General features: G+C 47.5%; 1 protein-coding gene and 1 long non-coding RNA gene across 3 annotated transcripts in view; one reads left to right on the top strand and one right to left on the bottom strand.

Annotated features, from left to right (window-relative positions):
* LOC117096223 overlaps positions 1–12809 on the bottom strand; it is a 59845-nt gene extending 47036 nt beyond the window's left edge. Inside the window, exon 1 of the long non-coding RNA XR_004442395.1 lies at positions 12679–12809. This is a non-coding gene — a long non-coding RNA (uncharacterized LOC117096223). The remainder of the gene's footprint in view (positions 1–12678) is intronic.
* On the top strand, positions 12792–25645 carry PIK3IP1 (phosphoinositide-3-kinase interacting protein 1). Of its 2 annotated transcripts, XR_004442392.1 has the most exons (7): positions 12792–13096; positions 14107–14223; positions 14319–14438; positions 15718–15918; positions 16020–16098; positions 16191–16803; positions 24980–25118. XR_004442392.1 is itself a non-coding variant. In XM_033233290.1 (6 exons), exons 1-6 carry the CDS (start codon positions 13027–13029, stop codon positions 25182–25184), a joined length of 792 nt encoding a protein of 263 aa, XP_033089181.1. In that variant the 5' UTR covers positions 12792–13026; the 3' UTR covers positions 25185–25645. The 2 variants fall into 2 exon arrangements, 1 of the variants encoding a protein (XP_033089181.1); XM_033233290.1 differs by lacking the exon at positions 16191–16803 and having other exon boundaries at positions 24980–25645.
* The last annotated feature ends 1493 nt before the right edge of the window (positions 25646–27138 follow it).

Here is a 27138-nt window from a genome sequence, read left to right as displayed (position 1 = left end):
GGTACTGAGAAGCACTTCTGCAGAGGCTAAGAGTTGGTAGAAAAAAGCAAGTAATATAAAAAAAGATTCCAGGGGATGGGCGCGGTGGTTGAAGCCTGTAATCCCAGCACTTTGGGAGGCCGAGACGGGCAAATCACAAGGTCAGGAGATCGAGACCATCCTGGCTAACATGGTGAAACCCCGTCTCTACTAAAAAAAAAATACAGGCCGGGCGCGGTGGCTCAAGCCTGTAATCCCAGCACTTTGGGAGGCCGAGACGGGTGAATCACGAGGTCAGGAGATCGAGACCATCCTGGCTAACACGGTGAAACCCCGTCTCTACTAAAAAATACAAAAAACTAGCCGGGCGAGGTGGCGGGCGCCTGTAGTCCCAGCTACTCGGGAGGCTGAGGCAGGAGAATGGCGTCAACCCGGGAGGCGGAGCTTGCAGTGAGCTGAAATCCGGCCACTGTACTCCAGCCCGGGCGACAGAGCAAGACTCCATCTCAAAAAAAAAAAAAACAAAACAAAAAACTAGCCGGGTGTGGTGGCGGGCGCCTGTAGTCCCAGCTACTCGGGAGGCTGAGGCAGGAGAATGGCATAAACCCGGGAGGCGGAGCTTGCAGTGAGCTGAGATCCGGCCACTGCACTCCAGCCTGAGCGACAGAGGGAGACTCCGTCTCGAAAAAAAAAAAAAAAGATTCCAAGAATGCTTCAAGGAGCTGACAAAAGCCTACGTCAGTTTTATAAGAGACTCTATAAAGCATTCTGGCTTTATATCCCATTTAACCCTGAGGCTGCTGAAAATCAGTATACAGTGAATACTTCATTTGTAAAGCAACATCATGGTAACATTCATGGTAACATCAAGCAGAGGCTGCAGGCATGAATACCACCTAGTCTATAAAAGTGGCCATCGAGGTGTATGTTAACTGTAACCAAGGAACAAAACTGGGAAAGAGCAAAAGAAAGACTAAGTGTAAAAAAAGAGAAATTAGCAATGTGAGAGGACGTGGACACGGATGTAGATATGAAAGAAGTCAAGTTAGGCAAAGATTCAAGAGCCGGACAAGGCTAGAGAGAGATTAATTGTGAGATGCAAAAAGAGAGGACACTAGAAGGGTAAATGTTCAAAAAGGCAATAAAGGAAATGGCCAAGGCCACAAGACAAAGAGGCCATTGGCCAAGGGCTGTTGCACCTTGGAGGAACCAAATACTGATCTGATCAGACTGACAGGAGCTGAATAATGTAAAGACTAGCGCAGACTACACACCTCCTCATTAGGCTCCCAGGAGCCCGTGGTCCCATTAGAAGTTAAAAGCAGCAAGATTCTGTGGTATCTGGATTCCAATTTCTCACTGAAGGCTAAGCCACTAAATAGAGTTACAAAGGGGGAGGGGTGGGGGGAGAATAACCCCTCCTCTAAGCAACTTAAACAGTAAAAAGAGCCATACTTTGTGAAAACTTGCTTATAGACTTTACAGAACTGCCCCGTGCTGGAGGCTATCGGTACATGCTAGTGCTTGTTTGCTCATTTAAAATAAAATCAGGTTTCTGCCTATGGCCCTCCTCCAAGACAGGTGCACCCCCACCAAACAAACTGGGTATTTGCCCTGTAAGATTTTGTTTGGTCAGCCACCCCCAAATCATAGGTCAAATTAAAGGTGACCTCCAGAAACTAAAGAAATTAACCTTAAGAAAGCAAATGCAGGTTTTAAAAATAGCCATACAAAGTGTTCATAATTAAATAAATAGAAATGCCTATAAGCCTGACACCCCTTTAAATCTAGTGACTCTTTTTAAAGTAAAATCTAATTTTTCTAGGACCCATATAGGATTGGCTCTATACTGTAACCTTGTCCACTCCCACTGCTGTTAAAGTTGCAGGTGTTGTGTCTTGGCTCCATCACAGTCAGCTAACACCGGCAGCTCAGGACAAGTGGACCAGCCAACAGGACACAGATCATCCAACCTGGCTGATCCTGAGATGAGACCAAGCTGCTGCTGAGGACAACAGCCCTGTTCTGGTCACTCTGGAGGCTGACCAGTCTATGCACGGCTGAAGCTTGAGAAGACAACAAGCCCTGCTCTAGTCACACACCGGCAACTGACTAGTCTACGCATGGCCAAAGCTTGAGGACTCGTCAAGCAAGTAAATATAGTTAAAAATCTTAATAGTTTTCCTGCAATACTAACTGTTTTCCTATTGTTCTGTCGCTGTATTCAACCTTTTTCCCAGGTAAGGACCTCTTTTGTCCTTGCTGTACATTGTTTTGTTGTTGTTACCCCCGATAACCATGCTAGAAGAAACACCTATATAAGGTGTCCCCACTGTACACTTACTACTTAGGAAACCCAGACCCATCCAGCCCAGCAACAATTCCGAGTGTTACAGTCATTCTTTAAACATATAAAACAGAAGTTACCAGAACCTCTTCCTTTAGCAAAAACAGAAAAAGTCTATTTGCTCAGTTGGCTGAAAACACTGCTGGCAGCCTGGACGTTTCTACATGTTATGTTTTTTTTTTTTTTTTTTGAGACGGAGTCTCGCTCTGTCACCCAAGCTGGAGTGCACTGGCCAGATCTCAGCTCACTGCAAGCTCCGTCTCCCGGGTTCACGCCATTCTCCTGCCTCAGTCTCCTGAGTAGCTGGGACTACAGGCGCCCGCCACCTCGCCCGGCTAGTTTTTTGTATTTTTTAGTAGAGACGGGGTTTCACCATGTTAGCCAGGATGGTCTCGATCTCCTGACCTTGTGATCCGCCCGCCTCGGCCTCCCAAAGTGCTGGGATTACAGGCTTGAGCCACCGCACCCGGCCTCTACATGTTATGTTTATAAAAAGGCTAACATAAGAGACCAATGGCCTTGAGAAGCAAAAGAGTTAATGCCTCAAGATAACTTTACTTTAACTCTTTCCCCAAACAGATGCCCCAAGTTCAAGCACCTGGCTCTTAAAAACTTCTGTTATTAAAAGACTACTACTACTCCTGCTGCCCTCCTCCCCACACCTTGCCCAGTTCACAAGACAGGAGGAAAGAGAGAAAGAAACGAAAGATAAATAGCCAGACAACCTTGGCACCACCACCCAGTCCTAGGAGTTAAAAAAAGTAATAATAATAACATCAACCCCGGACCTAAACTACTTGTGTTATCTGTAAATCCCAGACACTGTGTGAAAAAAAAAAAGCATTGTAAAACTTTTTGTTCTGTTAGCTGATGCATGTAGGCCCCAGTCACGTTTCTTCCCATGCTTGCTCGATTTATCATGACCCTTTCATGTGGACCCCTTAAAGTTGTAAGCCTTTAAAAAGGCCAAGTATTTCTTTTTCGGGGAGCCCAGCTCTTAAGACGCGAGTCTACCGACGCTCCCGGCCGAATAAAAAACCTCTTCCTTCTTTAATCCGTTGTCTGAGGAGTTTTGTCTGCGGCTCGTCCTGCTACACAATGTGTGTTCCCAAATCAGCTCTCCTTCCTCACCTCCCTGGTATGGTTACTGACCAATTAGAATTAATGTTCAACCACTCAGAATGTCACAGGCGGTAGGCCAAATCAGTGTACTGAGTCCAGTGTCAGCCCTGTCCATAATCCTTCCACCCAGCTAAACTTGGAGGAATTGTCTGTTCTCATAGTCTCCCTTCATCATTGATTTATTCCTTCAATAATCCACACATTTTTAGCCCTCCTTCCTTACCATCAAAATCCCTCCTGACAAGGTCACCAATGGCCTTCTTGTTGCTAAAACCAATGAATTCTTTTTAGCTTTTATTTCACTTGATCATCCTTGGTAACATTTAACAATGCTGACCATTCCCTCCGCCCTGAAACACTTTCCTTAGCTTCTCTGACGTTATACTCTCCTGGTTGCAATCCAGTCACCTCTGGTGATGCCTTCTCAGTCTTCCCCAAACCTGCTTTTCCTCAGGTTTCTTTCTTTTTTTTTTTTTTGAGACAGAGTCTCGCTCTGTCGCCCAGGCTGGAGTGCAGCGGCGCGATCTCGGCTCACTGCAAGCTCCGCATCCCGGGTTCACGCCATTCTCCTGCCTCAGCCTCCTGAGTAACTGGGACTACAGGCACCTGCCACCACGCCTGGCTAATTTTTTTGTATTTTTAGTAGAGACGGGGTTTCACTGTGTTCGCCAGGATGGTCTCGATCTCCTGACCTCGTGATCCGCCCGCCCTGGCCTCCCAAAGTGCTGGGATTACAGGCGTGAGCCACCGCGCCCGGCCACCTCAGGTTTCTTATCTCAGTGAATGATACCACCATCCCCTAAGCTCCTAAACCAGAAACCAAATTCCTTATTCTTCTTATTTGCACCTAACATTCCTTCAGTCATTGAATCCTGCTTATTCTTAGTTTGCTTTTCTTCACTGCCTACATTTTTCTCTTTTTCTTTTTCTTTTTTTTTTTTTTTTTTTTTATGAGACGGAGTCTTGCTCTGTTGCCCATACTGGAGTGCAGTGGTGTGATCTCGGCTCACGGCAACCTCCGCCTCCCTGGTTCAAGCGATTCATCCGTCTCAGCTTCCCGAGTAGCTGGGACTACAGGCGCATGCCACTAGGCCTGGCTAATTTTTGTATTTTTAGTAGAGACAGGATTTCACCACATTGGCCAGGTTGGTCTCAAACTCCTGACCTCGTGATCCACCCACCTTGGCCTCCCAAAGTGCTGGGATTACAGACGTGAGCCACCACGCCCAGCCTCCACTGCCTACTTTTTAAAAGCACTTAACCATGTGCTAGGGAGGTGTGTTCTAAGTTATTTAATCCTTGCAACAAGACTATAAAGTAAATTTTATCATCTCCAATTTTCAGATTAGGTAACAGAGGCAAAGAGTGGTTAAATAACTTGCATAAGGTCACATAACTACTAAGTGGCAGAGCAGGATTCAAACCCAGGTGGCCTGACTCAATTCTGGGTCCAGGTCACAGGTCACTATTCTATCTCACTGAAATCTCTGCAACAGCCTCCTTGGTTTCCAGCTTTCCATCATGGCTTCCCTATAGCCACAGTGATCTTTGTTAAAACATAAGTCTGACTCTTGCTACTCTTTTGCATGAAATTCTTTATTGGCTCTTTATTACCTTCAGAATAAAGTCTACATTCAATATGACATTCAGGGACCTCCATAACCTAGCCAGAAGAAAGTGTTTACTTCTTTGGCTTCATGTTTTTGGGTTCTGGCCCCATTTTAACCACGACCCTAAAAGCTCCACTAGCACAATGATAGCCTACACTTCCAGGTTTCTGCATTGTTTGATGTGCCAAGAACACTCTTTCCCACCTTCACATTTGACTTTTTCTGATGAGCCTTTTCTGACCTCCTAAGACTAGGGTGTATGCCTCTCCTGTGAGCTCCCACAGCCCCCAGGTCTAATTCTTATTGTAGCATTTATTTCACTGTGTTATTGCCCATCTACTAATATTAATATCTGCTTTATCACAAGATTGCGAGCTTCCTGAGAATGGGAACTGTTGTATCCTCAGTATTCACTGCTGCCTACCTGGTGCACAGTAGGCAATATTCATTTAATGAATCAAACTTTATTGTCTTTTTTTTTTTTTTGAGACGGAGTCTCGCTCTGTCACCCAGGCTGGAGTGCAGTGGCGCGATCTCGGCTCACTGCAAGCTCCGCCTCCCGGGTTTACGCCATTCTCCTGCCTCAGCCTCCCGAGTAGCTGGGACTACAGGCGCCCGCCATCTCGCCCGGCTAATTTTTTGTATTTTTTAGTAGAGACGGGGTTTCACCGTGTTAGCCAGGATGGTCTCGATCTCCTGACCTCGTGATCCACCCGTCTCGGCCTCCCAAAGTGCTGGGATTACAGGCTTGAGCCACCGCGCCCGGCCTCAAACTTTATTGTCTATATCACACTCTTTAACACTTACTCATATAATGCCCTATATTGATTTTATTTTCATGTGTGTTAGCCTGATCTTTAAAACCAGAATGTTAGGCCGGGTGCGGTGGCTCAAGCCTGTAATCCCAGCACTTTGGGAGGCCGAGACGGGTGGATCACGAGGTCAGGAGATCGAGACCATCCTGGCTAACCCGGTGAAACCCCGTCTCTGCTAAAAAATACAAAAAAATTAGCCGGGTAAGGTGGCGGGTGCCTGTAGTCCCAGCTACTTGGGAGGCTGAGGCAGGAGAATGGCGTGAACCCGGGAGGCGGAGCTTGCAGTGAGCTGAGATCCGGCCACTGCACTCCAGCCTGGGCGACAGAGGGAGACTCCGTCTCAAAAAAAATAAAAATAAAAAATAAAACCAGAATGTCGGGCCGGCCGCGGTGGCTCAAGCCTGTAATCCCAGCACTTTGGGAGGCTGAGACAGGCGGATCACGAGGTCAGGAGATCGAGACCATCCTGGCTAACATGGTGAAACCCCGTCTCTACTAAAAAATACAAAACAAACTAGCCAGGCGAGGTGGCGGGCGCCTGTAGTCCCAGCTACTCGGGAGGCTGAGGCAGGAGAATGGCGTAAACCCGGGAGGCGGAGCTTGTAGTGAGCTGAGATCCGGCCACTGCACTCCAGCCTGGGCGACACAGCCAGACTCCGTCTCAAAAAAAATAAAAAAATAAAACCAGAATGTTGTTTTCTTGAAAGATGGCAAATATACCCAGTACTTCTTTTATATATTTATTTACTCTTAGGCTGGGCGCAGTGGCTCACACCTATAATCCCCACATTTTGGGAGGCTGAGGCAGGAGGATCACTTGAGTCCAGGAGTTTGGGTCATCCTGCATATAGTGAGACCGTATCTCTTTTTTTTTTTTTTTTTTTTTTTTGAGACGGAGTCTCGCTCTGTCGCCCGGGCTGGAGTGCAGTGGCCGGATCTCAGCTCACTGCAAGCTCCGCCTCCCGGGTTCACGCCATTCTCCTGCCTCAGCCTCCTCAGTAGCTGGGACTACAGGCACCCGCCACCTTGCCCGGCTAGTTTTTTGTATTTTTTTTAGTAGAGACGGGGTTTCACCGGGTTAGCCAGGATGGTCTCGATCTCCTGACCTCGTGATCCGCCCACCTCGGCCTCCCAAAGTACTGGGATTACAGGCTTGAGCCACCGCGCCCGGCCATGAGACCGTATCTCTATAAAAAATAAGCAAAATTAGCTGGGCATGGTGGCATGCACCTGTGGTCCCAGCTACTCAGGAGAGCTGAGATGGGAGATTGCTTGAGCTCCAGAGGTTGAGGCTGCAGTAAGCCATGATCATGCCACTCCAGCCTGGGTGACAGAGCGAGATCCTGTCTCATAAAATAAAAAAGTATCTTTAGAGATGGGGTCTCACTCTGTCACCCAGGATGGAGTGCAGTGTCATGATTATAGCTCACTGCAGCCTCAAACTCTTGGACTCAAGAGATCCTCCCACCTTAGCCTCCCAAGTAGCTGGGACTACAGGTCTGTGCTGCCATGCCCAGCTAATAGTTTTATTTGTAGAGATGGGGGGGTCTCATTATGTTGCCTAGGCTGGTCTTGAACTTTTGGCCTTAAGCAATACTCCTGCCTCAGCCTCCCAAAATGTTGGAATTATAGGCAAGACCCACCATGCCTGGCCTATACCTAGTACAAGTTAGGGGGTACTCACAAAACTTCCTGATAACAATTTATTCAGGCATCAATGAATGTCAACAATCCAATGATTCTGGTAATATTTCTCTCTCTCCCTCCCTCCATATGAGGAAACTGAGTCATAGTTTAGTAGCTTGCCTAAGATGACACCGCTAGGAAGCAAGAGAGCTGGGATTTGAATCCTGATGTTGGTGCCTGTATTCTTAACCACTATGATAACAGGCTAAGAAAACTAAAATTACAGACGCTAAGTAACTTACCTAAGATCTTTTTAAACATTTAGAAAGTTTTTTTTTTCCTTTGTTAGTAGGCAAGGAACTAAGATCATAGTGCAGTGCTAAGACTAGAACCCAAGTATTTCAAAGGCTATGCTTGGCCAGCCATGGTGGCTCACGCCTGTAATCCCAGCACTTTGGGAGGCCGAGGCGGGCGGATCATGAGGTCAGGAGTTCAAGATCAGCCTGACCAACATGGTGAAACCCCATCCCTACTAAAAATACAAAAAATAGCTAGGTGTGGTGGCGGGCGCCTGTAATCCCAGCTACTCGGGAGGCTAAGGCAGAAGAATCTTGCTTGAACCCGGGAGGCAGGGGTTGCAGTAAGCCGAGATCACACAATTGCACTCCAGTCTGGGTGACAGAGCGAGACTCTGTCTTAAAAACAAAAACAAAAACAAAACCCAAAGCCTATACTCATACATTATTTGGTATACCGCTTCTTCTACTTTAAAAGTCAGTACTAAGCTCACACTGGGTGTTAATACATTTTAAAACTGCAAATCTAGTTTACTGAAATTGGAGAATATCAGATTCCCTTCCAAGAGAGACAGAGTTGTAGCTTAGTGGGTGAATTCACCTTTTATATTGACAGTCTAGTCTTATGAACCAATTAAGTTTGTAGTTTCTGCATTCCTCCTGTGACACTGAAGACTGTTTTCATCAATGTGAAAACCATGTTATCTCAGCCTAAATCAAAATCCCCTCTCATTCAAGAATTCATTCTTCCTTTTATTTCTCAGCATCAGTGACATGTTCCCAAGTTCTCTGCCTTTATGGCTCCTTAGTTCCCAGTGTGGAATGTCTTATTTCTGAAAGTAACCTGTGATTGACAAGCCTTCTTGGCTATTCTGTAGTTTACCCTAAAAAAAAAAAAAAAATCTGTTCTCTCTGTCGGCTCATTAGACTGCTTTTCCTTACATGGTACTCTGCTTTTCATTTCAAGCATTTATTAAAACTAAATTATGTACTAAGCATAGACAAAATGGATATAACCGAACTCATTGAAGGCACTTTCAAAGAAACAGCCTTGGTGTTTAGATATTTTGACTAGAATATTATTTCCCTAACAAGCTGCATAAAACCACCCCTGTTCAGTTTGTAATTACACACCAAAATATCGAGCACAATCTCAGTAGCTACTTCTACAGCACATCATATAAAGTGAATTGCTGGAGCCAACTCATTAGATCTTACTCCAAAGATTTTTACCAACACCTTGGCCCTCTTTTGCTGACAAAAAGCATTCTTAAGCCTTTTAACAGCTTTATGATTTCCTTATTAGAGCTCACCCACTAACATACACTGTTAACAAAATGAACTGCCCATCCTTCTTGGGAAACACTCTGGAGAATATTTCCTGATTTCATAGCACAGCTTTGTCTCTGGATTAGTACGAAATTGAGAATCAAACATCCCTGGAATATTTTGTAAAACATGAGCCTTATTATGTTTCACAATGTTGTCTTCAAGGATATAAATAATTCAAAATTTAAGTATTTCAGTAGTACTGTATCATATTATTATTGCTGTGATATTTTCAGAAGAAATCTGAAGTCTGGAGTAAGTTTGGAGTAACTACGGGCCACAAAATATGGCCATCTTGCCCCAATAAATGGAGCAAAGTTCAAATCTGGATCATCAGAAAAAGACAACAGGTACATTTCTAAACCAAATCTGATTGTCTTGAGGAAGGAAGGTACTGAAACTGTTAGAGTACATCTCTGAAGGACTGAGAATCAAGTCCTTCATTCCCCTGCCCCCCCAAAAATCCAATCAATCATGCTGATAGCAAAGTTCAAATCTGGATCATCAGAAAAAGACAACAGGTACATTTCTAAACCAAATCTGATTGTCTTGAGGAAGGAAGGTACTGAAACTGTTAGAGTACATCTCTGAAGGACTGAGAATCAAGTCCTTCATTCCCCTGCCCCCCCAAAAATCCAATCAATCATGCTGATAAATGTCTTAGTTACAGGGAAGAAAAAAATAGAGATGACTAAGCTGAAAAAAATCTCCTTTTGGCTTTGTATCTTTTCTGGGCAGTGCTGTTCCTGATAAGACACATTACACAAAATACGGTTTTGCTGAATATCAAGGTAAGTTAGGGAAAACGGTAGTTTTTTGAATAGGAAAAATTAGATGACAACAGCAACAGGTAAAGAAGCCTTGGGCTTCTGAGGTAGAAATACCGGCATCCCTCCGTAGGCATGGTAGATAATCTGAAAATAGCACAAGTGCTGGCCTGTTATAGCCTGTCTCTACTGTAAACAGAGGGAAAAATATTACAATCTAGCAAAAGTAGCCCTTCAAAATCTAAGGAGGAGCATTTCATCAGATATCAATAAATGAGCCCTGGCTGCATACAAAGGCAATACATTAGGTGCTGAGTGATCGACTTCAAAGAACCTCCTGCTATTCTGCAATTTAAAACTGTACTCTCATTTCCTCAAGCCTGTATTTTATGTAATGAAACAAAATGCACATCATATATCTCTTGCAGCAGTGTAAGAGTAAACATAGGACCCCTCCCACCAAAAATTGTGCAAAGAGCCCTTCCCCTTCAGCCTTTTGCTACAGAAATATCCTACTGCTTCCCTAAAAACAGTATATGCTTTCTTTAGCAAGTGGAATATCACCCTGTTACTCTCTCCCTTACTCTGCTTCACTTTTTTTTTGCATAATGCTTAAGATTACCTGATATTTTACATATTTATCATGTCTCTCCCAATTAGAATATAAGCTTCATGAGGGCAGAAATTTCAAATATTTTGTTCACAGATGTATTCCCAGTATCTAGAACTGTATTTAGCATGCAGCAGATTCTCAAAAATATTTGTAAAATTAATAAAATTTAAAAATCCCTATTATATTGGAATTGTTACATTAAAAACAAATTTTAAGACAGGGTCTCTCTTTGTTGCCCAAGCTGGAGTGCAGTGCCATGATCACAGCTCACTGCAGCCTCCAACTCCTGAGCTCAAATAATCCTCCCACCTCAGCCTCCTGAGTAGGTGGGACTACAGGTGAGTGCCACCACACCTGGCTATTTTTTTTTTTTTTGTAGAGAGGAGGGTCTTGCTATGTTGCCCAGGCTGGTCTCAAACTCCTGGGCTCAAGGGATCCTCCCACCTTGGCCTCCCAAGTGCTGGGATTTATAGGTGTGAGATATTATGTCTGGCCAAATTTTAAAATTTTGCCATATCTGTGTATGCAGATGTGTAAATAAATTTACAGACTCTAGGGTGTAATTCACAGTGTAGAACAAGTCAAGAGGCAGAGGATCCGAAACTTGGGTGGGGAGATAGGAGAGTGATTGCAAAAACAAAGCAATGCATCTTATTAAATGGACGGAAGGGATCACACATTATCAGCAAACTATTTTAAAGAGTGAATTAAATTTATCTCTCTATCCTTTCTATGATTGTAGTGAATTCAAATTCACCTCAGATTAGTTGAATTGACATTAGCTTTCTTCTCTGATAAAGCTTTTAAAATTTATTTAGTAAAGTGGCCAGGCACAGTGGCTCACAACTGTTATCCCAGCACTTTGACAGGCCGAGGTGGGTGGATCACCTGAGGTCAGGAGTTTGAGACCAGCCTGGCCAACATGGTGAAACCCCATCTCTACTAAAAAAATTCAAAAAAAAAATTAGCCAGGCGTGGTGGCACACACTTTTAATCCCAGCTACTTGGGAGGCTGAGGCAGGATAATTGCTTGAACCTGGGAGGTGGAGGTTGCAGTAAGCAGAAATGGTGCCACTGCACTGCACTCCAGCCTGAGAGACAGAGATTCCGCCTCAAAAAAAAAAAAAAAAAATTGGAAAGTTGTTTTCCTCCTTATATTACTGCCTGCAAGATCGAAACAGAGTTTCCCATTTCTATTTTGGGATCTGACTGAGTCACAAGGTAGTCTTGGCAAATCACTCTGCTCTATCTCTGTTTCCTAAGGCTGCCTGGGAACTTGAACTGTCAGCCAAACAGGAAGAAGGGCCCTTCCGCCTAACTCCAAAAGGCCTAAATCAAATGGATATGCTGAGATTTAATGATGGATATAAATTACAGCAAATGGATTCCCTATAGGGTGAGGGGGAAAAAAAGCAAACATTTTACGTAACTTCCTCTATACAATTCGGGGCTGGCAGAAAAGGTAGACAGACTATTACAATGTAGCTGAGCAAATTTTTCCATGTTTGCATAACATGTGTTTTCAACTAAAGATACTCCTTCTATATTCCTACTATATAGAACACCCCAAAAAACCTCAAATATAAGTAAAGCAATGTGACAGATTTGACGCTGGCCAAGTTACACTGTTTTTGTTTTGTTTTTAGTGTCAGTGTTCATAAAGGCCCTTTTTGTTTTTCAAGGATGGGTATAAAGTGTTACTTGGCCGGGCACGGTGGCTCACGCCTGTAATCCCAACACTTTGGGAGGCCGAGGCGGGCGGATCACGAGGTCAGGAGTTCAAGACCAGTCTGGACAACATAATGAAACTCCGTCTCTACTAAAAATACAAAAAATTAGCTGGGTGTGGTGGTGTGCGCCTGTAATCCCAGCTACTCGGTAGGCTGAGACAGGAGAATTGCGAGAACCCGGCAGTTGGAGGTTGCAGTGAGCCGAGACTGCACCATTGCACTCCAACCCCGGGCGACAGTGTAAGACTCTGTCTCAAAAAGAAAAAAAAAAAACCCAAAAAAAAAGTGTTACTCCACTCCCCACCAGATACTCTTATTTTTGCCCCCTATGAGATCATGAATTCCTCCTGGGTGCACAACTCCCTGAAGTGCTCTGTGTTTTACTGCTTATAATTTCCCACATCCCATGATGCTCCTTGATAGAATTATTTTTTCTGTACTCACACAAATGGAAACAGAAGAGATGAAAAACCCCGGGGATGCGGCCTCGCAGGTCTCAAACTGCTAAGCACAACCTGCTTATCTCTTGGCTGAGTTCCTTTCTTGGCTCAGAGTCAGATTTTGCATGACCTAGGAGGCTTAGGACCCAGGGGGCGCCTTTCAGCTGAAAAACAGCTCGCGCTGCAGCAAGCTAGCTGGGAAGCTCCCAGTTCTAAAGAGAGGCTGTTTACCAGAAGAGCATAACAAGGGCAGGTCTGACTGCAAGGCTGGGACCGGGAGGCAGAGCCGCCGCAACGGGGGCCCCAGTTAAACACTGGTCGTTCAGTCACCTGCAAGACGAAGGAGGCAAGGATGCCGTTGGCCTGGGTACAAGCATTCCTCGTCAGCAACATGCTCTTAGCAGAAGCCTACGGATCTGGAGGTGAGATTACAATCTTTCCTTTCCGCAGCAACTTCATGAAACAGAAGGGGTAAAGTCCCCCAAACAGGGCCAGGATGACAGGAAACGAAGCGTTTAGCTGGTTTCTGTTGTCCTGTGAAAGCTTTTCCACCCCTCCTTTCCTTGTCAGGGGCTTGCAGCTCCATCTTTGCCATTAAGAACAAAGGCAAGAAGCCACTTTCTCTTTGCCTTTCCTTGCTCATGAGTGGATGGAGCTTGGGGGTTCATCTCCCCTACTCCCCAAGTCCTGTTCTTTCTAAGACCTTTGCATGGTGTGGTCCTCCTTCCCCAGCCTCCTCCTGTGGTTCTCCTGCAGAGGGGAGTGGGAGCTTGGAGTCTCATCCAGTCAGCGATGAGGCCGGTTTCCTCCGTTTGAGGCTGTCTTGAATCTTTTGCCTGACGGAGTCAAGGCTCCTGGAGAATTCTCCTGGGAGAGAGTATTGCCTGTTAAACGGGCAGTAGGTGGCCGTATCCGTGGAGGAAGAAACACCGGAGTTCATGTAACTGACCATTACAACACAGGGATAAATGTTACGTCTGGGCGCCCACCGTCCCAAAACTCCCATCTCCTCAAAGGGACCCTAAGCCAGGCCTCCTTCTCTCCATCTCCTCCTCCAAAGTGGTCACAAGTTCAAGAGTAACAACCCTTTACACTTCTGCAGCGCTTTCCGGGTTTCAAAAATAAATAAATAAAACCTAACAGTCTCTGAACGTTGACTAAGGGCCAGGCACAGGCTAGGGGCTTCACAGGCGCTTTCTTTTCCGTCTCTTTCGGGCCGCACAGCAACCCTCTGAGGTGTGTGTAGGGTTGTGGGGAGGGGCGGAGGGCGTGGGGGTGTTGCCAGGAGAGGAGAGGGAAGCCCAGCAGGGCCCGGGGTCCCCTAGCCAGGCTGGGACTCGGCTCGGGTGGTCCTGGCTCCCCTGCCCGCCACGCTGGGCGTCTTCCCTTCGCTGCCCGCTACTCTGTGTCCCGGGGCTTCTCTTCCTCACAGGCTGTTTCTGGGACAACGGCCACCTGTACCGGGAGGACCAGACCTCCCCCACGCCGGGCCTCAGCTGCCTCAACTGGCTGGACGCGCAGAGCGGGCTGGCCTCGGCCCCCGTGTCGGGTAAGTGTCCTCCGGGGGATGGCGCCGGGGCTGGCGGGCGGCAGCCGCGGTCCAGGTCCCAGCCCCAGCACACATTTCCTTCTCTTCCCTCTTAGGCGCCGGCAATCACAGTTACTGCCGAAACCCGGACGAGGACCCGCGCGGGCCCTGGTGCTACGTCAGTGGCGAGGCCGGCGTCCCTGAGAAACGGCCTTGCGAGGACCTGAGATGTCCAGGTACCTACCCGGGACCCCGGGAATCCCCGCTCCTGGGGCTGACTGGGAGCGGCGGACAACCGCCGCGCACGTGCGGCCGCGCGATGCCGGCCGGCCCCGCTCCGCCTCCGCGCCGTCCGATTGGCCAGGGCTGTCTCCAGGCCGCGGGGCTCAAAGCCCATTGGCCACCGCCGCCACTCGTATGAGCTCATCCGCCGCGAGCGCTTGTAAACAACTGCGCGGGGCGAGGCTAGGTTTTTGCGCGGGGCGAGGCTAGGTTTTTCCGCCGTGCGCCCCGAGGAGTGGCTTTTGGACCTTCAGCGTTTATTGACCGTTTGCCGAGCGTCTGCAGTGCGCTATATCCACACTACTCACAACCCCCGCTCCCCAACCTCCCCCGACACACATCGCGGGAAGAAGCTGTTTGGGAAGAAGCCGTTTGGGGGATCTGAGCCTCAGAGAAGTTAAGCGCTTGACCAAAGGCAATGGCAGGGGACAGATTTGAATTCACATTTCTTACATTCCAGAGCGCAGGCTTTTTGCTCCCAAAGCAGCAAGACAGTTTTCTAGAATTAAATGGGGTAATCAAAGTAAAGCTTTTTTTTTTTTTTGAGTTGGAGTCTCGTTCTGTCACCCAGGCTAGAGTGCAGTGGCGCGATTTTGGCTCACTGCAACTTCCGCCTCCGGCGTTGCAGTGATTCTCCTGCCTCAGCCTCCTGAGTAGCTGGGATAACAGGCGTGCACCACGACGCCCAGCTAATTTTTATATTTTTAGTAGAGACGGGGTTTCACCATGTTGGCCTGGCTGCTCTCAAAGTCCTGACCTCAGGTGATCCGTCCGCCTGGCCTCCCAAAGTGTTGGGATTACAGGCGTGAGCCACCGCTGCCTGCACAAAGTAAAGCATCTCACCTAAGGATTGGCACAGAGCATACGCTTAGATGTGAGCTGCTCAAAGGAAGCATGGGTTGTTTCCTGGAGTGGAGGTGGGGGGAGTCCCCTGCAGAAGACGGCAACCAAGAGGGGCCTTGAGAAATAGCAAGGATTTGTACAGATAAAGACGTGGGATGCAGGAGAGAGGCCCTTCCCTACGGCCTTCCCCTTTCATTTGCCTTGTCCCCGAGATGGTTCAGTCCTCTCAGGCCTGATCTTGCTTCTGGGGCAGAGTTTCACTTTGGGTTATGTGTGGGGGGACGTTCTTAAGTGACCCACCTACATCTCCCCTAACACTCGGACCAGGTTCAGCTGTGGAATTCACTCAGGGCAGTCCCTGATGAGAGCTGTTTCCCACCTCATCTCCAGAGACCACCTCCCAGACCGTGCCAACCTCCACGACAGAAATCGAGGAAGCGTCTGAAGGGCCAGGTGTAGATGAGATGCAGGTGTTCGCTCCTGCCAACACCCTGCCCGCAGGGAGTGAGGCGGCCGCTGTGCAGCCAGTGATTGGGATCAGCCAGCGGGTGCGGATGAACTCCAAGGAGAAAAAGGACCTGGGAACTCTGGGTATGACGGTCCCCCACCCCTGCCCTTGTTGGGATTCATCAAGAGATGTCATTTGCTGATTGGGGTGTGGCTAATGGGACCTTGTGTCCTGTCCTTGGCAGGCTACGTGCTGGGCATTACTATGATGGTGATCATCATTGCTATCGGAGCTGGCATCATCTTGGGCTACTCCTACAAGAGGTCAGTAGCTTCTCTTCTGGGCCCTCTTGAGAGGAGGAGGGGAGGAAGGTACACAAAGTCAAATCAAACTTTGTGGCTTTCTTTCCCAAAAGGAAGCAAGATGTTGAAAATCAGCTCAAGATGTAGAGACTTGGTCCTAGTCTTTATCCGCTGACCTTGGACAAACCCTTTCCTTTGGTGCCTTTATACCTCACTTAAAAGCCTTGTGAGGTATCTTCTTGTTCCCCATTTTACAAACGAAGAAGCCTCTGTCAGAGACTTGCTCAAAGTCACACTGCCTGGGAGTGGCAGAACCTGGATTCAGACCCAGCTGTTTTGATAGAAAATTCCCTGCTGTCTGATCCAACATGCCTGGCATTGAAGTGAGTGGCACTGCAGAAATCAGGCTGGACACTGATTGCAGGGACCTTAAGACCGAATTCTTTCTGTGAGTTATAAAATTCTGCTACTAGAAAAGGTTTCCAGCCACTGTTTTTGCAGTTGGGGCTTAAATTTCCTGAGCTATAAGCAGTGGGATCTCCTCTGCTAGGGAAGAAAAAAGTGAGATGGAGAACAGAAAGTCTGTTTGCCACTCTTCACCACATGTGAGAAAGCCAAAGAGGCGACCTATGAAATTCAAGGACATGACCTGTGGCTGGGGCAGCAGGAGAAGAATGCTTATTTGAAAGGTCCCATAAGATGCCCAACAGTGACTGGTGCATGATGGTAAGCCAGACTGGCATTCATCTTTACATCACTGGCTGATTCTGGAAAATTAGTTGCTATTCTTGGGCAAAATCAGGGGATTTGACTTCTAGCCCTGGGTGTCTGTAATATTCTCCTCTATGGTCTGAGAAATCTTCCTGTGAGGAAAGTGACACAGTAGCCTGCGTTTCCTTCCTCCCTCTCTCCCTCCCTCCCTTCCTTCCTTCTTTCTGTCCATCTGTCTCCTTTCTTTCCTTCTTTTGATTCTTTTTTTTTTCAGGGTCTTGCTCTATTGCCTAGGCTTGAGTGCAGTGGTGTGATCATGGCTCACTGCAGCCTCAACCTCCCAGGGCTCAACTGATTAACCCCACCCACCCCTACCGAGTAGCTGGGACTACAGGCATGTCCCACCATGCCTGGCTGATTTTTAAATTTTTTTGTAGAGACAGGGTCTCACTATGTTGCCCAGGCTAGTCTCGAACTCCTGGGCTCAAGCAGTCCTCCTACCTCAGCCTCCCAAAGTGTATAGGCATGAACCACCATACCTGGCATGCAGCCTGCATTTCCAGTGGTGAGGGCCATGTCTGAGCCCATAGCCTCAGTGGATCACCCAGCAGGGCATCTTTAGAGGCCTTGTAGTCAACCTCCTCATTACAGATGAAAAAGGGGAAGTTTGGGTATAATAATAACAGCAGTAGCAAACGTGCCGTATGCCAGACCCTGCTACAAGCACATGCTTTAACTCAATTCTCATAATCACCTTTATGAGGTAAATGTTATTGTCTCCAGTTTACAGATGAGGAAACTGAGGCAAGAGGGGATTATATACCTTACCTGAGGTTACACACCTAGCATTTGGTGGAGAGAAGTCCTCTAACTAGCTATCTCTGTGACCCTAGGCAAATTGATTCAATTTCCTACTCCACATCATTGTGTGAAGCTAAGGCTTGTGACTACTTAGCTCAGGGTGTGGCATATAGTAAGTGGTCAGTAGATGATAGCTATTTTTCTTTTCTATGAAATGTGTGGCTGGGCGTGGTGGCTCATGCCTGTAATCCCAGCACTTTGGGAGGCTGAGGCCGGCGGATCATGAGGTCAGGAGTTCGAGACCAGCCTGGCCAACATAGTGAAACCCCATCTCTACTAAAAATACAAAAAACTAGCCAGGCGTGGTGGCGGGCACCTGTAATCCCAGCTACTTGGGAGGCTGAGGCAGAAGAATCGCTTGAACCTGGGAGGCGGAGGTTGCAGTGAGCTGAGATTGTGCCACTGCACTCCAGCCTGGGGGACAGAGCGAGACTCCATCTCAAAATAAATAAATAAATAAATAAATGTGGGTAATGGGCCAGGCGCAGTGGCTCACACCTGTAATCCTAGCACTTTGGGAGGCTGAGGCGGGTGGATCGCTTGAGCCCAAGAGTTCAAGAACAGCATGGGCAACATGACAAAATCCTGTACAAAAAGATACAAAAATTAGCCAGGCATGGTGGTGGGCGCCTGTAGTCCTAGTTACTAAGGAGGCTGAGGTGGGAGGATCACCTGAGCCTGGGAGGTCAAGGCTGCGGTGAGCCGTGATTGTGCCACTGCACTCCAGCTTGGGTGACAGAGTGAGATCCTGTCTCAAAAAAAAAAAAAAAAAAAAAAGTGGGTAATGGACTAGTGCTGTCTGATTTCTTGTGATGCAGGAAGCAGAGGTCCAGAGAGGGAAAGCATTGACTTGAGAGGACATCCTGACTCCCAGTCTGAGGTTGTTTCCCACAATGGGATAGTTGACATGGCAGGTCCAGTGACACCTGCTTATTCATTTCAGAGTTAATGATGTTGTGGCCCTGGCCTTACAATTCATAAGCAGACCTAAGCCACACTGGCTGAGTTTAGTCCTTGAAAGATTTCCTTTTTCCCCAGCCACTCGACAGCATTTGGCTGTCCTGCAATCCTGTGAGTTTCCAGGCCTTCCAGGTGCTTGAACTGACTAAACATACTTAATTCTGAGCTCAGTTCTGGTGCCCACTGGAAGTCTTTTTCTTCTAGATTTGTTCCTCTAGGCTGTCACGAGACTGCCCTAAGGCCTAAACTTTATTTTCCTATAAACTCAGGGCAGGGCACCCAGTCACCAGACTCCTTGTCACTAACGACCAGATCACCCCTTTCCTCAGCAGAACTGCTCTCAGAACAGACTGTACAACAGGAAACCGCATGTGGGCTAAAAACAAACTTGCAGCCTCCATTTCTTCCTGAAGTCAGAGAGCAGAGTGTCCTGAAAAGAGCTGTAGGGTTCAGGTGTCCTCTGAGCCTTGGTATCTTGTCTGTTAAATGGGGATACATCCCCCCTCCACACCCACCCATCTAAGATTATTATAAATATTAAATGTAAACAGAAACAATAGCACACCAATCAGGTAATAATCACAATAGCAGCCAACATTTATTTCATGCTTTCTTAATAAGTAAGGCCCTACTGTATTATCTTTTTTTCTTCCCTGATTATCTTTTTTTCTTTTTTTTTTTTTTTTGAGACAGAGTCTTGCTCTGTCGGCTCACTGCAACCTCTGCCTCCTGGGTTCAAATGATTCTCCTGGCTCAGCCTACCAACTAGCTGGGATTAGAGGCACCCGCCACCATGCCCTGCTAATTTTTGTATTTGTAGTAGAGATGGATTTCACCATGTTGGCCAGGCTGGTCTCAAACTTCTAACCTCAGGCAATCCACCCGCCTCGGCCTCCCAAAGTGCTGGGATTATAGGCATGAGCCACTGCAGCCAGCCTCCCGATTATCTTGACTAAGCCTCACAACCACACTAGGAGCACTGTTACATCATTTTACAGTGAGGAGCTGAGACCTAACGGAGTTAAGTACAATGGCCAGGCTACGCAGCTAGTAACGTATGTCTGAGGATTATCAGTATCTCCAACAAGTCCAGTGAGGCCCAGTAGCCTCATGTAAATTTGCTTTGAATCGCAAAGGACAGTAGGAAAAATAGAAACTTAAAAAATAAGGCTGGGTTTAAAGTCAGAAGAGCCAGGCGCGGTGGCTCAAGCCTGTAATCCCAGCACTTTGGGAGGCCGAGACGGGCAGATCACAAGGTCAGGAGTTCGAGACCATCCTGGCTAACACGGTGAAACCCCGTCTCTACTAAAAAATAAAAAAAAAAAAAAACTAGCCGGGCGAGGTGGCGGGCGCCTGTAGTCCCAGCTACTTGGAGGCTGAGGCAGGAGAATGGCGTAAACCCGGGAGGCGGAGCTTGCAGTGAGCTGAGATCCGGCCACTGCACTCCAGCCCGGGCGACAGAGCGAGACTCCGTCCCAAAAAAAAAAAAAAAAAAGTCAGAAGAAACAAGATCTAGTTCTGGAACTTTCATGTATTCTGGATGTTACACTGGACAAGTTATTTACCTTCTCTGGACTTCAGTTTCTTCATCTGTACTGTAAGGGGTTTAGATATGATGATCCTTCCAACTCTATTTCCTAAAAAGACAGTATTGCTGGTGGTAAGACTGGGTTCAAATTCCAGCTCTGCCATTTGCTTAAAGAGTGTAACTTCTCTGCATCTGCCTTCCTATCTATGAAACAGGTCAAAATAGATACCACATAGATTGTGAGGATGAAATTGGATAGTATAGTTTAGGCATACAATTGGTGTTCCATAATCTGGGAGAGGAAGTTGGAGGCAGCATACAGTAGGGCCTTACTTACTAAAGCAGGAAATAAATATTGGCTGCTCTTACGATTATTACCTGAAGCTGCCTTGGGAACTTTTCTTGAGCAGCAGTGTGGCACAGCACTGCTTCTGACTGGGAAAATAGCAGCTCAGAGTAATAACTGAAGAAGACCCATGTAGTGTGAACGAGGTCTGTGGTGCTTCCATACTCTGGGAGAGGAAGTTGGAGGCAGGCAGCAGCTTCATCTACACCTGCTCTCTCTGGCCAGCTGAGCTCCCAGTCCCACCCTGGCCTTGGAGCAAGCAGTCAGGGTAGGTACTCTTAAGCCTTGAGCTCTGCCAAAGGCCATGAGGCTTGCCTAATGGGACAGAGCTTTTCCTTGGCTGGGAAGGGTGGGCAGGCACCAGGCTTCCTCTTAGGGGAGGAAGGGCTGTAAATGGGAGTGGGTGGGAGCTCAGCCTGGCTGGGTCTTTGTCCTGGTAGTCTAGGCTACGAGGTTCAAACAGCCAGTCTGTGACTGAGGAGCTAAGTGTAGTGTCTGCGCTAGCTTCAGGGGGAGGTCTTATTTAAAAAGGGGAGGGAAAAACTGTAGGTCAACCCCACTCCACCCTCTTAGGAGAGGAGCTAAGTCAGTGAATAAGTCTTTTGTTCTTGGCTGCCACACAACACCCTGGCTATACCACCCTCTACCCCTAAGCAGTGAGAAGGGGCTAGGCTGCCTGATGGTCAGTGTAGTGGGCCTAGTGGCCTCTCAAAGGTCTCCCGAGGGAGCTGGGAGCAATCACTGCACTTCCAGGACTCACAGGCACCGTTAACAGCAGGCACATAGGATTGAGTGTGCTTCCGGGCTTCTAAATGGTAAGACTAATCCAGACCAGTCCCAGCATCTGCTTCCTTTACCCTTGACTGCTCTTCCAGCCCTGCTCTTCCCCATTAATACAAATTGATTTTTTTTCCCCTTAAGACTTGTATATGATGCAGCCTGGCCATTATCAGCAGCTCAGCTGGCCACAGGTAAAGGAGGTTGCTGAGGAAAGCAGCGTGCCAAAGTTAAACTCAAAAGCCTCAGTTTCTTCATCTATAAAAGGGGGATTAGGCTGGGTGCGATGGCTCATGCCTATAATCCCAGCACTTTGGGAGGCCGAGGCAGGTGGATCACCTGAGGTCAGGAGTTCGAGATCAGTCTGACCAACATGGAGAAACCCCATCTCTACTAAAAATACAAAATAAGCTGGGCGTGGTGGTGCATGCCTGTATTCCCAGCTACTCAGGAGGCTAAGGCAGGAGAATCGCTTGAACCCGGGAGGTGGAGGTTGCAGTGAGCCGAGATCACACCATTGCACTCCAGCCTGGGCAACAAGAGGGAAACTCTGCCTCAAAAAAAAAAAAAAAGGGGGGGGATTATAGCTGGGCATGGTGGTTCATGCCTTGAGAGGCGGGAGGATCACTTAAGGCCAGGAATTTGAGATCAGTCCTGGCAACATGGCAGGACTGACAAAAAAAAAAAAAAAAAAAGACATCCAGCAGGTGCATAGGTAGCTCTTTTCATCCTGGATGACGGGAAGGCCATTAGGCCATTTCCTGGCACCTTAGTACATACTCAGGAAATGTGAATTCCTGGCTTTCCCTCTTATTCCAGCCCCTTAGATTTTGAAATTCAAACCTCGGCAAAAGATACTTGTATATTCCATTTTTTTTTTGTAAATTGCCTTTTGGTCTTCCACAGGCTTAGGGACTCCCTTAATAAAATTAAACCCAGACCTTCCAGATTTCTCCCTACATGAGCAGCCTTGAAGAAACTGGCTTTTATTATGGAGGTGTTTCCTTCTATGTGGTAGCAGCTGTACTGATGAACAGCGCTCAAGGCTAGTGAATCTCAGGATGTGAGTCAGGGAGGCTTTGATATAGACCACCCACCCACGAACACTGTCCCTTCATTTTCCCTCTGGGTGCTCTGGGAGTTTTTCTGCTGTGGCAGTTGGTGGTGTCCAGTACAGAAGCTAATGAGAAGGATAGAGCAGGAGCCTCAGGTTTGCATGTTCAGAAACCATCACTCAGGGTGATTCAGGAGGATGAGCTCACAGATTTGCCTCCTCTGACCTTACAGGGAGAAATAGGGAATCAGCATATCTCATGTGAAGAATTTTACAGAATGTCAGGGGCCCTGGAGATTATCAAGTCCAACTCCTTTTTTCACAGATGATGAAATTAAGGCCCAGGGAAGAAGGGATTACTGGGGTCACATAAACAATACTTGACTTGGCTGGTCAGTAAGAGAATTTCCTCGGAAAATCAAATTAAGATAATGTTGCTTGATGGGTCAAGTCATAATTCAGGGCAAATCATAATAACCTCTTAGGATTTTTTCTTTTTTTTCTTTTTGAGACAGGGTCTCACTCTGATGCTCAGGCTGGAGTGCAGTGGCGCCATCACAGCTCACTGCGTCCTCGATTTCCCAGGCTCAGGTGATTCTCCTACCTCAGCCTCCCGACTAGCTGGGACTACAGGTGTGTGCCACCACAACTGGTTAATTTTTTATTTTTTGTAGAGCTGGAGTTTTGCCATTTTGCTCAGGTTGGTCTAGAACTCCTGGGCTCAAGCGATCCTCCCTCCTCAGCCTCCCAAAGTGCTGGGATTGCAGGTGTGAGCCACCATGCCTAGCCCCTTTATGAATTTTTATAGCAGTTTCACTATTTTCAAAGTGCTTTCACCTTCATTATCATATTTTGAGGCATATATTGTCTCCATTTCACACATGAAGAAACCAGAGAGGTTGTTTTGCCAAGTATCACACAGCTAAGGCTGAGCTGGTACTAGAATACAAGTAAGGAGAACTGGACGGTTTAAAAACAGGTCTGAGATACCTTCCTCCTCTATCCTCTTCCCTCCCCCACTCCTTTTCCCCATATTCTTCCCCAGTCTCTAGAAGTCATTCTATTGAACATCCTGATGGATGTGTAATCCATTTGATCTTAGCTATGCCCCTGAGATCTGAAGCAGGCCCCTGTGTTGTTTGTCATCCATCAACTGCTCCTGGGAAGAAGCTCCTTCCTCCAACAGCTGGACCCATGTCTAGTTGCTGGCTTTGGAGGATGCTAACTTGGGTCCTGAGTGCTGGTTCTGGTGTGCAGTGTGCCAGGCACTCATCAAGCCCTCTAGTCAGCACTAGGGGTGCCTGGTCCAGTGGGAAGGGCCCTACCTGTGCAGACAAAAGACTGGGTTTGAGTCCCTGCTCCACCATTTTTTGTGGGGTGAATTTGGTCAGGTCAGAACTTGTCTGAACATCAGCCAGACATGGATTTGAGCCCACCACATCCTTGGAGAGCATTCTTAACTTTTCTAGGCCATTTCTTTCTCTATAAAATGAATAAACCCTAATTCTTAGGGTTGAGCTGAGAATGATGTGGGATTAGGTATATTAAGTCCCTAGCATGGAATGAGCACTCCATGAGTAAAATGGAGTTATACCGTGGTTTGACCGGGTCAGTGAGCACCATGAGAATTCAAAGGTATGTGAAAACTCTGAGAGGTCTGATGACATTGTTTCATTGTTTCCCATTGACCCAAGCAGCCCTCAGTCCTTTTTGCCCCCTGCATGGGTTAGGGATAGTCCATTTCCAGCCTGGGCTCACACCTTCTGAGACTTAAGGATAAGAAGGCTGTCTCACAGCAGGATGATCAGGTCAGTTTTCTGGACTTTATAAGTTAGGTCCAAAGTTCAGATAGTTCTCTGGGTCCCTGGGAGCCCTGGGCTGAAAGAACAAAACTGTGTCTTAAGCTTTAAGAGTCTCTGTCTGGCCAGGTGCAGTGACTTAACGCCTGTAATCCCAATACTTGTGGGAGGCGGGAGGATGGCTTGACCCCAGTAGTTTGAGACCAGCCTGTGCAACATGTTAAGACCCTGTCTCAATCAAAAAAAAAAAAAAAAAAAAAAGGCCGGGCGCGGTGGCTCAAGCCTGTAATCCCAGCACTTTGGGAGGCCGAGACGGGCGGATCACGAGGTCAGGAGATCGAGACCATCCTGGCTAACACGGTGAAACCCCGTCTCTCCTAAAAAAATACACACACAAAAAAACTAGCCGGGCGAGGTGGCGGGTGCCTATAGTCCCAGCTACTCGGGAGGCTGAGGCAGGAGAATGGCGTGAACCCAGGAGGCGGAGCTTGCAGTGAGCTGAGATCCTGCCACTGCACTCCAGCCTGGGCGACAGAGCAAGACTCAAGTCTCAAAAAAAAAAAAAAAAGTCTCTGTCCTCTATTTTCACTGAGCCCTGGTGAAGCTGTAGGAAGTCCATATTGCTGTCACCCTGTTTTACAGATGGAGAACCTAAGACCAGAGGTGCAGGAGCTTCTTACTGAGTTTAACACAGTCTTGCAGAATGGATATCCTAGTATCCTGGACCCGAGTTTGAGTCCTGGCTCAGCCACTGATTTATTGTGACGATGGCAAGCTGCTACTCCTGCTGAACATCAGGGATGCCATCTAATGAGCAAAACTATGCAGAAGGCATAGCCTGAATTTTTTTTTTTTTTTCCTGCCAGGGGGAAGGATTTGAAAGAACAGCATGATCAGAAAATGTGTGAGAGGGAGATGCAGCGAATCACTCTGCCCTTGTCTGCCTTCACCAACCCTACCTGTGAGATTGTGGATGAGAAGACTGTCGTGGTCCACACCAGCCAGACTCCAGTTGACCCTCAGGAGGGCAGCACCCCCCTTATGGGCCAGGCCGGGACTCCTGGGGCCTGAGTCCCCTCAGTGGGCAGGAGCCCATGCAGACACTGGTGCAGGACAGCCCACCCTCCTAGAGCTGGGAGGATCTACCACTTTGTGTTCTGGTTAAAACCCTACCATCCCCCCCTTTTTTGGTGAATCCTAAGAAGTGACAGAAGCAGATGGCACTGTGGGCTGAGGGTAAGGCTGGGCAGGGTCCTAACAGTGCTCCTTCTCCATCCCTTGGAGCAGATTTTGTCTGTGGATGGAGACAGTGGCAGCTCCCACAGTGATGCTGCTGCTAAGGGCTTCCAAACATTGCCTGCACCCCTGGAGCTGAACCAGGGATAGATGGGAAGCTCCCCCAGGCTCCTCTGTGCTTTACTAAGATGGCCTCAGTCTCCATCATGGGCTTGAGTGGCGTACACTGTTATTCATGGTTAAGGTAAAGCAGGTCAAGGGATGGGATCGAAAAAATATGTTTAGTTTTTAAAATATTTGGGATGGAACTCCCTACTGACCTCTGAGAACCAGAAGTGAGTCTGTACAGAAGTCAGAAATTTTGGGTTGAGAATGAGATCTAGGTTGTGGCTGCTGGTATGCTCCAGCTTGCTGGCAATGATGTGCCTTGACAACTATGGGCCAGGCCTGGGCCCAGGGACTCTTCCTGTTTCACAAGGAAAGGAAGGGAAGAATTGCACTGAGCAGTCCATTTAGGAAGAGGATAGAGAAGGATCTGCTCCACCTTTGGCCACAGGAGCAGAGGCAGACCTGGGATGCCTATTCCTCTTCAGGGATGGATAGTGACCTGTCTTCATTTTGCACAGGTAAGAGAGTAGTTAGCTAACCTATGGGAATTATACTATGGGGCCTTATGAGCTGCTTCTAAGAGGTTAACCTGGAAACTAAGCTCAGAGGCAAGATAATAAAGCACTTTGGGGCTTGCTCCTGAGGTGGGCCTCCAGGCCAGCACCTTACTGTAGGCCAATGGGGCTAGGGTCACAGCCCCTAACTTATAAAACAATCAAAGAATCATTAGAAAGCGTTCATTAAACCTTTTGGACACAGGGCCTCAGAGAGGAAAAAGTGACTTGCCCAAGGTCAGAAGCAAGCTACTGGCATGGCGAGAGCCCAGCTTCCTGAGTGAGTGCAACATTTCTCCACTGCACTGTGGTAGCAGCTCAGCAGGGCCTCTAAGCCCTGATGTCACACTCGGAGGCCTGGCAGCCCCTAGCCATAGAGCGTCCTTTCCAGAGCCCTTCCACTGCCCAATGTGGAGATGGGGATTAGTGGGGCTTTCTATGGAGCCATCTGCTTTGGGGACCTAGACCTCAGGGGGTCTCTTGGTGTTAGTGATGCTGGAGAAGAGAATATTACTGGTTTCTACTTTTCTATAAAGGCATTTCTCTACATACATGTTTTATATACCTCATTCTGACACCTGCATTTAGTGTGGGAAATTGCTCTGCATTTGACTTAATAATAAAAAAAAAAAGACTCCACATTGCCAAATTTTTGAGGGGTAGAACATTCCCTATAAGTTGAGAAGTTTTGTGTTACCTTGTCAACACCTGTATGGCAAGCTCTGGGCCTTTTCTTCATTCATCCTGGCCCTGTTACTAGAAGGTGACAACTGCAGCCTGTGTCCAGATTTTTTTTTTTTTTTGAGATGGAGTTTGGCCCTTGTTGCCCAGGCTGGAATGCAATGGCACGATCTCGGCTCACTGCAACCTCCGCCTCCTGGGTTCAAGCGACTCTCCTGCCTCAGCCTCTGGAGTAGCTGGGATTACAGGTATGTGCCACCATACCCGGCTAATTTTTGTGTTTTTAGTAGAGATGGGATTTCATCATGTTGGTCAGGCTGTTCTCATTTGATCTCAGGTGATCCACCAGCTGAGGCCTCCCAAAGTGCTGAGATTACAGGCTTGAGCCACCGTGCCCAGCTTCTGTGTCCAGATTATTATCATCAGGAATCTTTCAGGTTAAAGCT

This window comes from Trachypithecus francoisi, unplaced genomic scaffold (assembly GCF_009764315.1).
Source record: "Trachypithecus francoisi isolate TF-2019V2 unplaced genomic scaffold, Tfra_2.0 Lachesis_group14, whole genome shotgun sequence".
Lineage (NCBI taxonomy): Eukaryota > Metazoa > Chordata > Mammalia > Primates > Cercopithecidae > Trachypithecus > Trachypithecus francoisi.
Note: the sequence above shows the minus strand (reverse complement) of the source record. Positions and strands in the feature narration are given on the sequence as shown.

Coding starts and splice junctions, on each gene's coding strand:
- PIK3IP1 (XM_033233290.1), top strand. CDS start 13,027: ATGCCGTTGGCCTGGGTACAAGCATTCCTCGTCAGCAACATGCTCTTA. Junction 13,097..14,106: donor AGAAGCCTACGGATCTGGAG/GTGAGATTACAA, acceptor TCTTCCTCACAG/GCTGTTTCTGGGACAACGGC. Junction 14,224..14,318: donor GGCCTCGGCCCCCGTGTCGG/GTAAGTGTCCTC, acceptor CTTCCCTCTTAG/GCGCCGGCAATCACAGTTAC.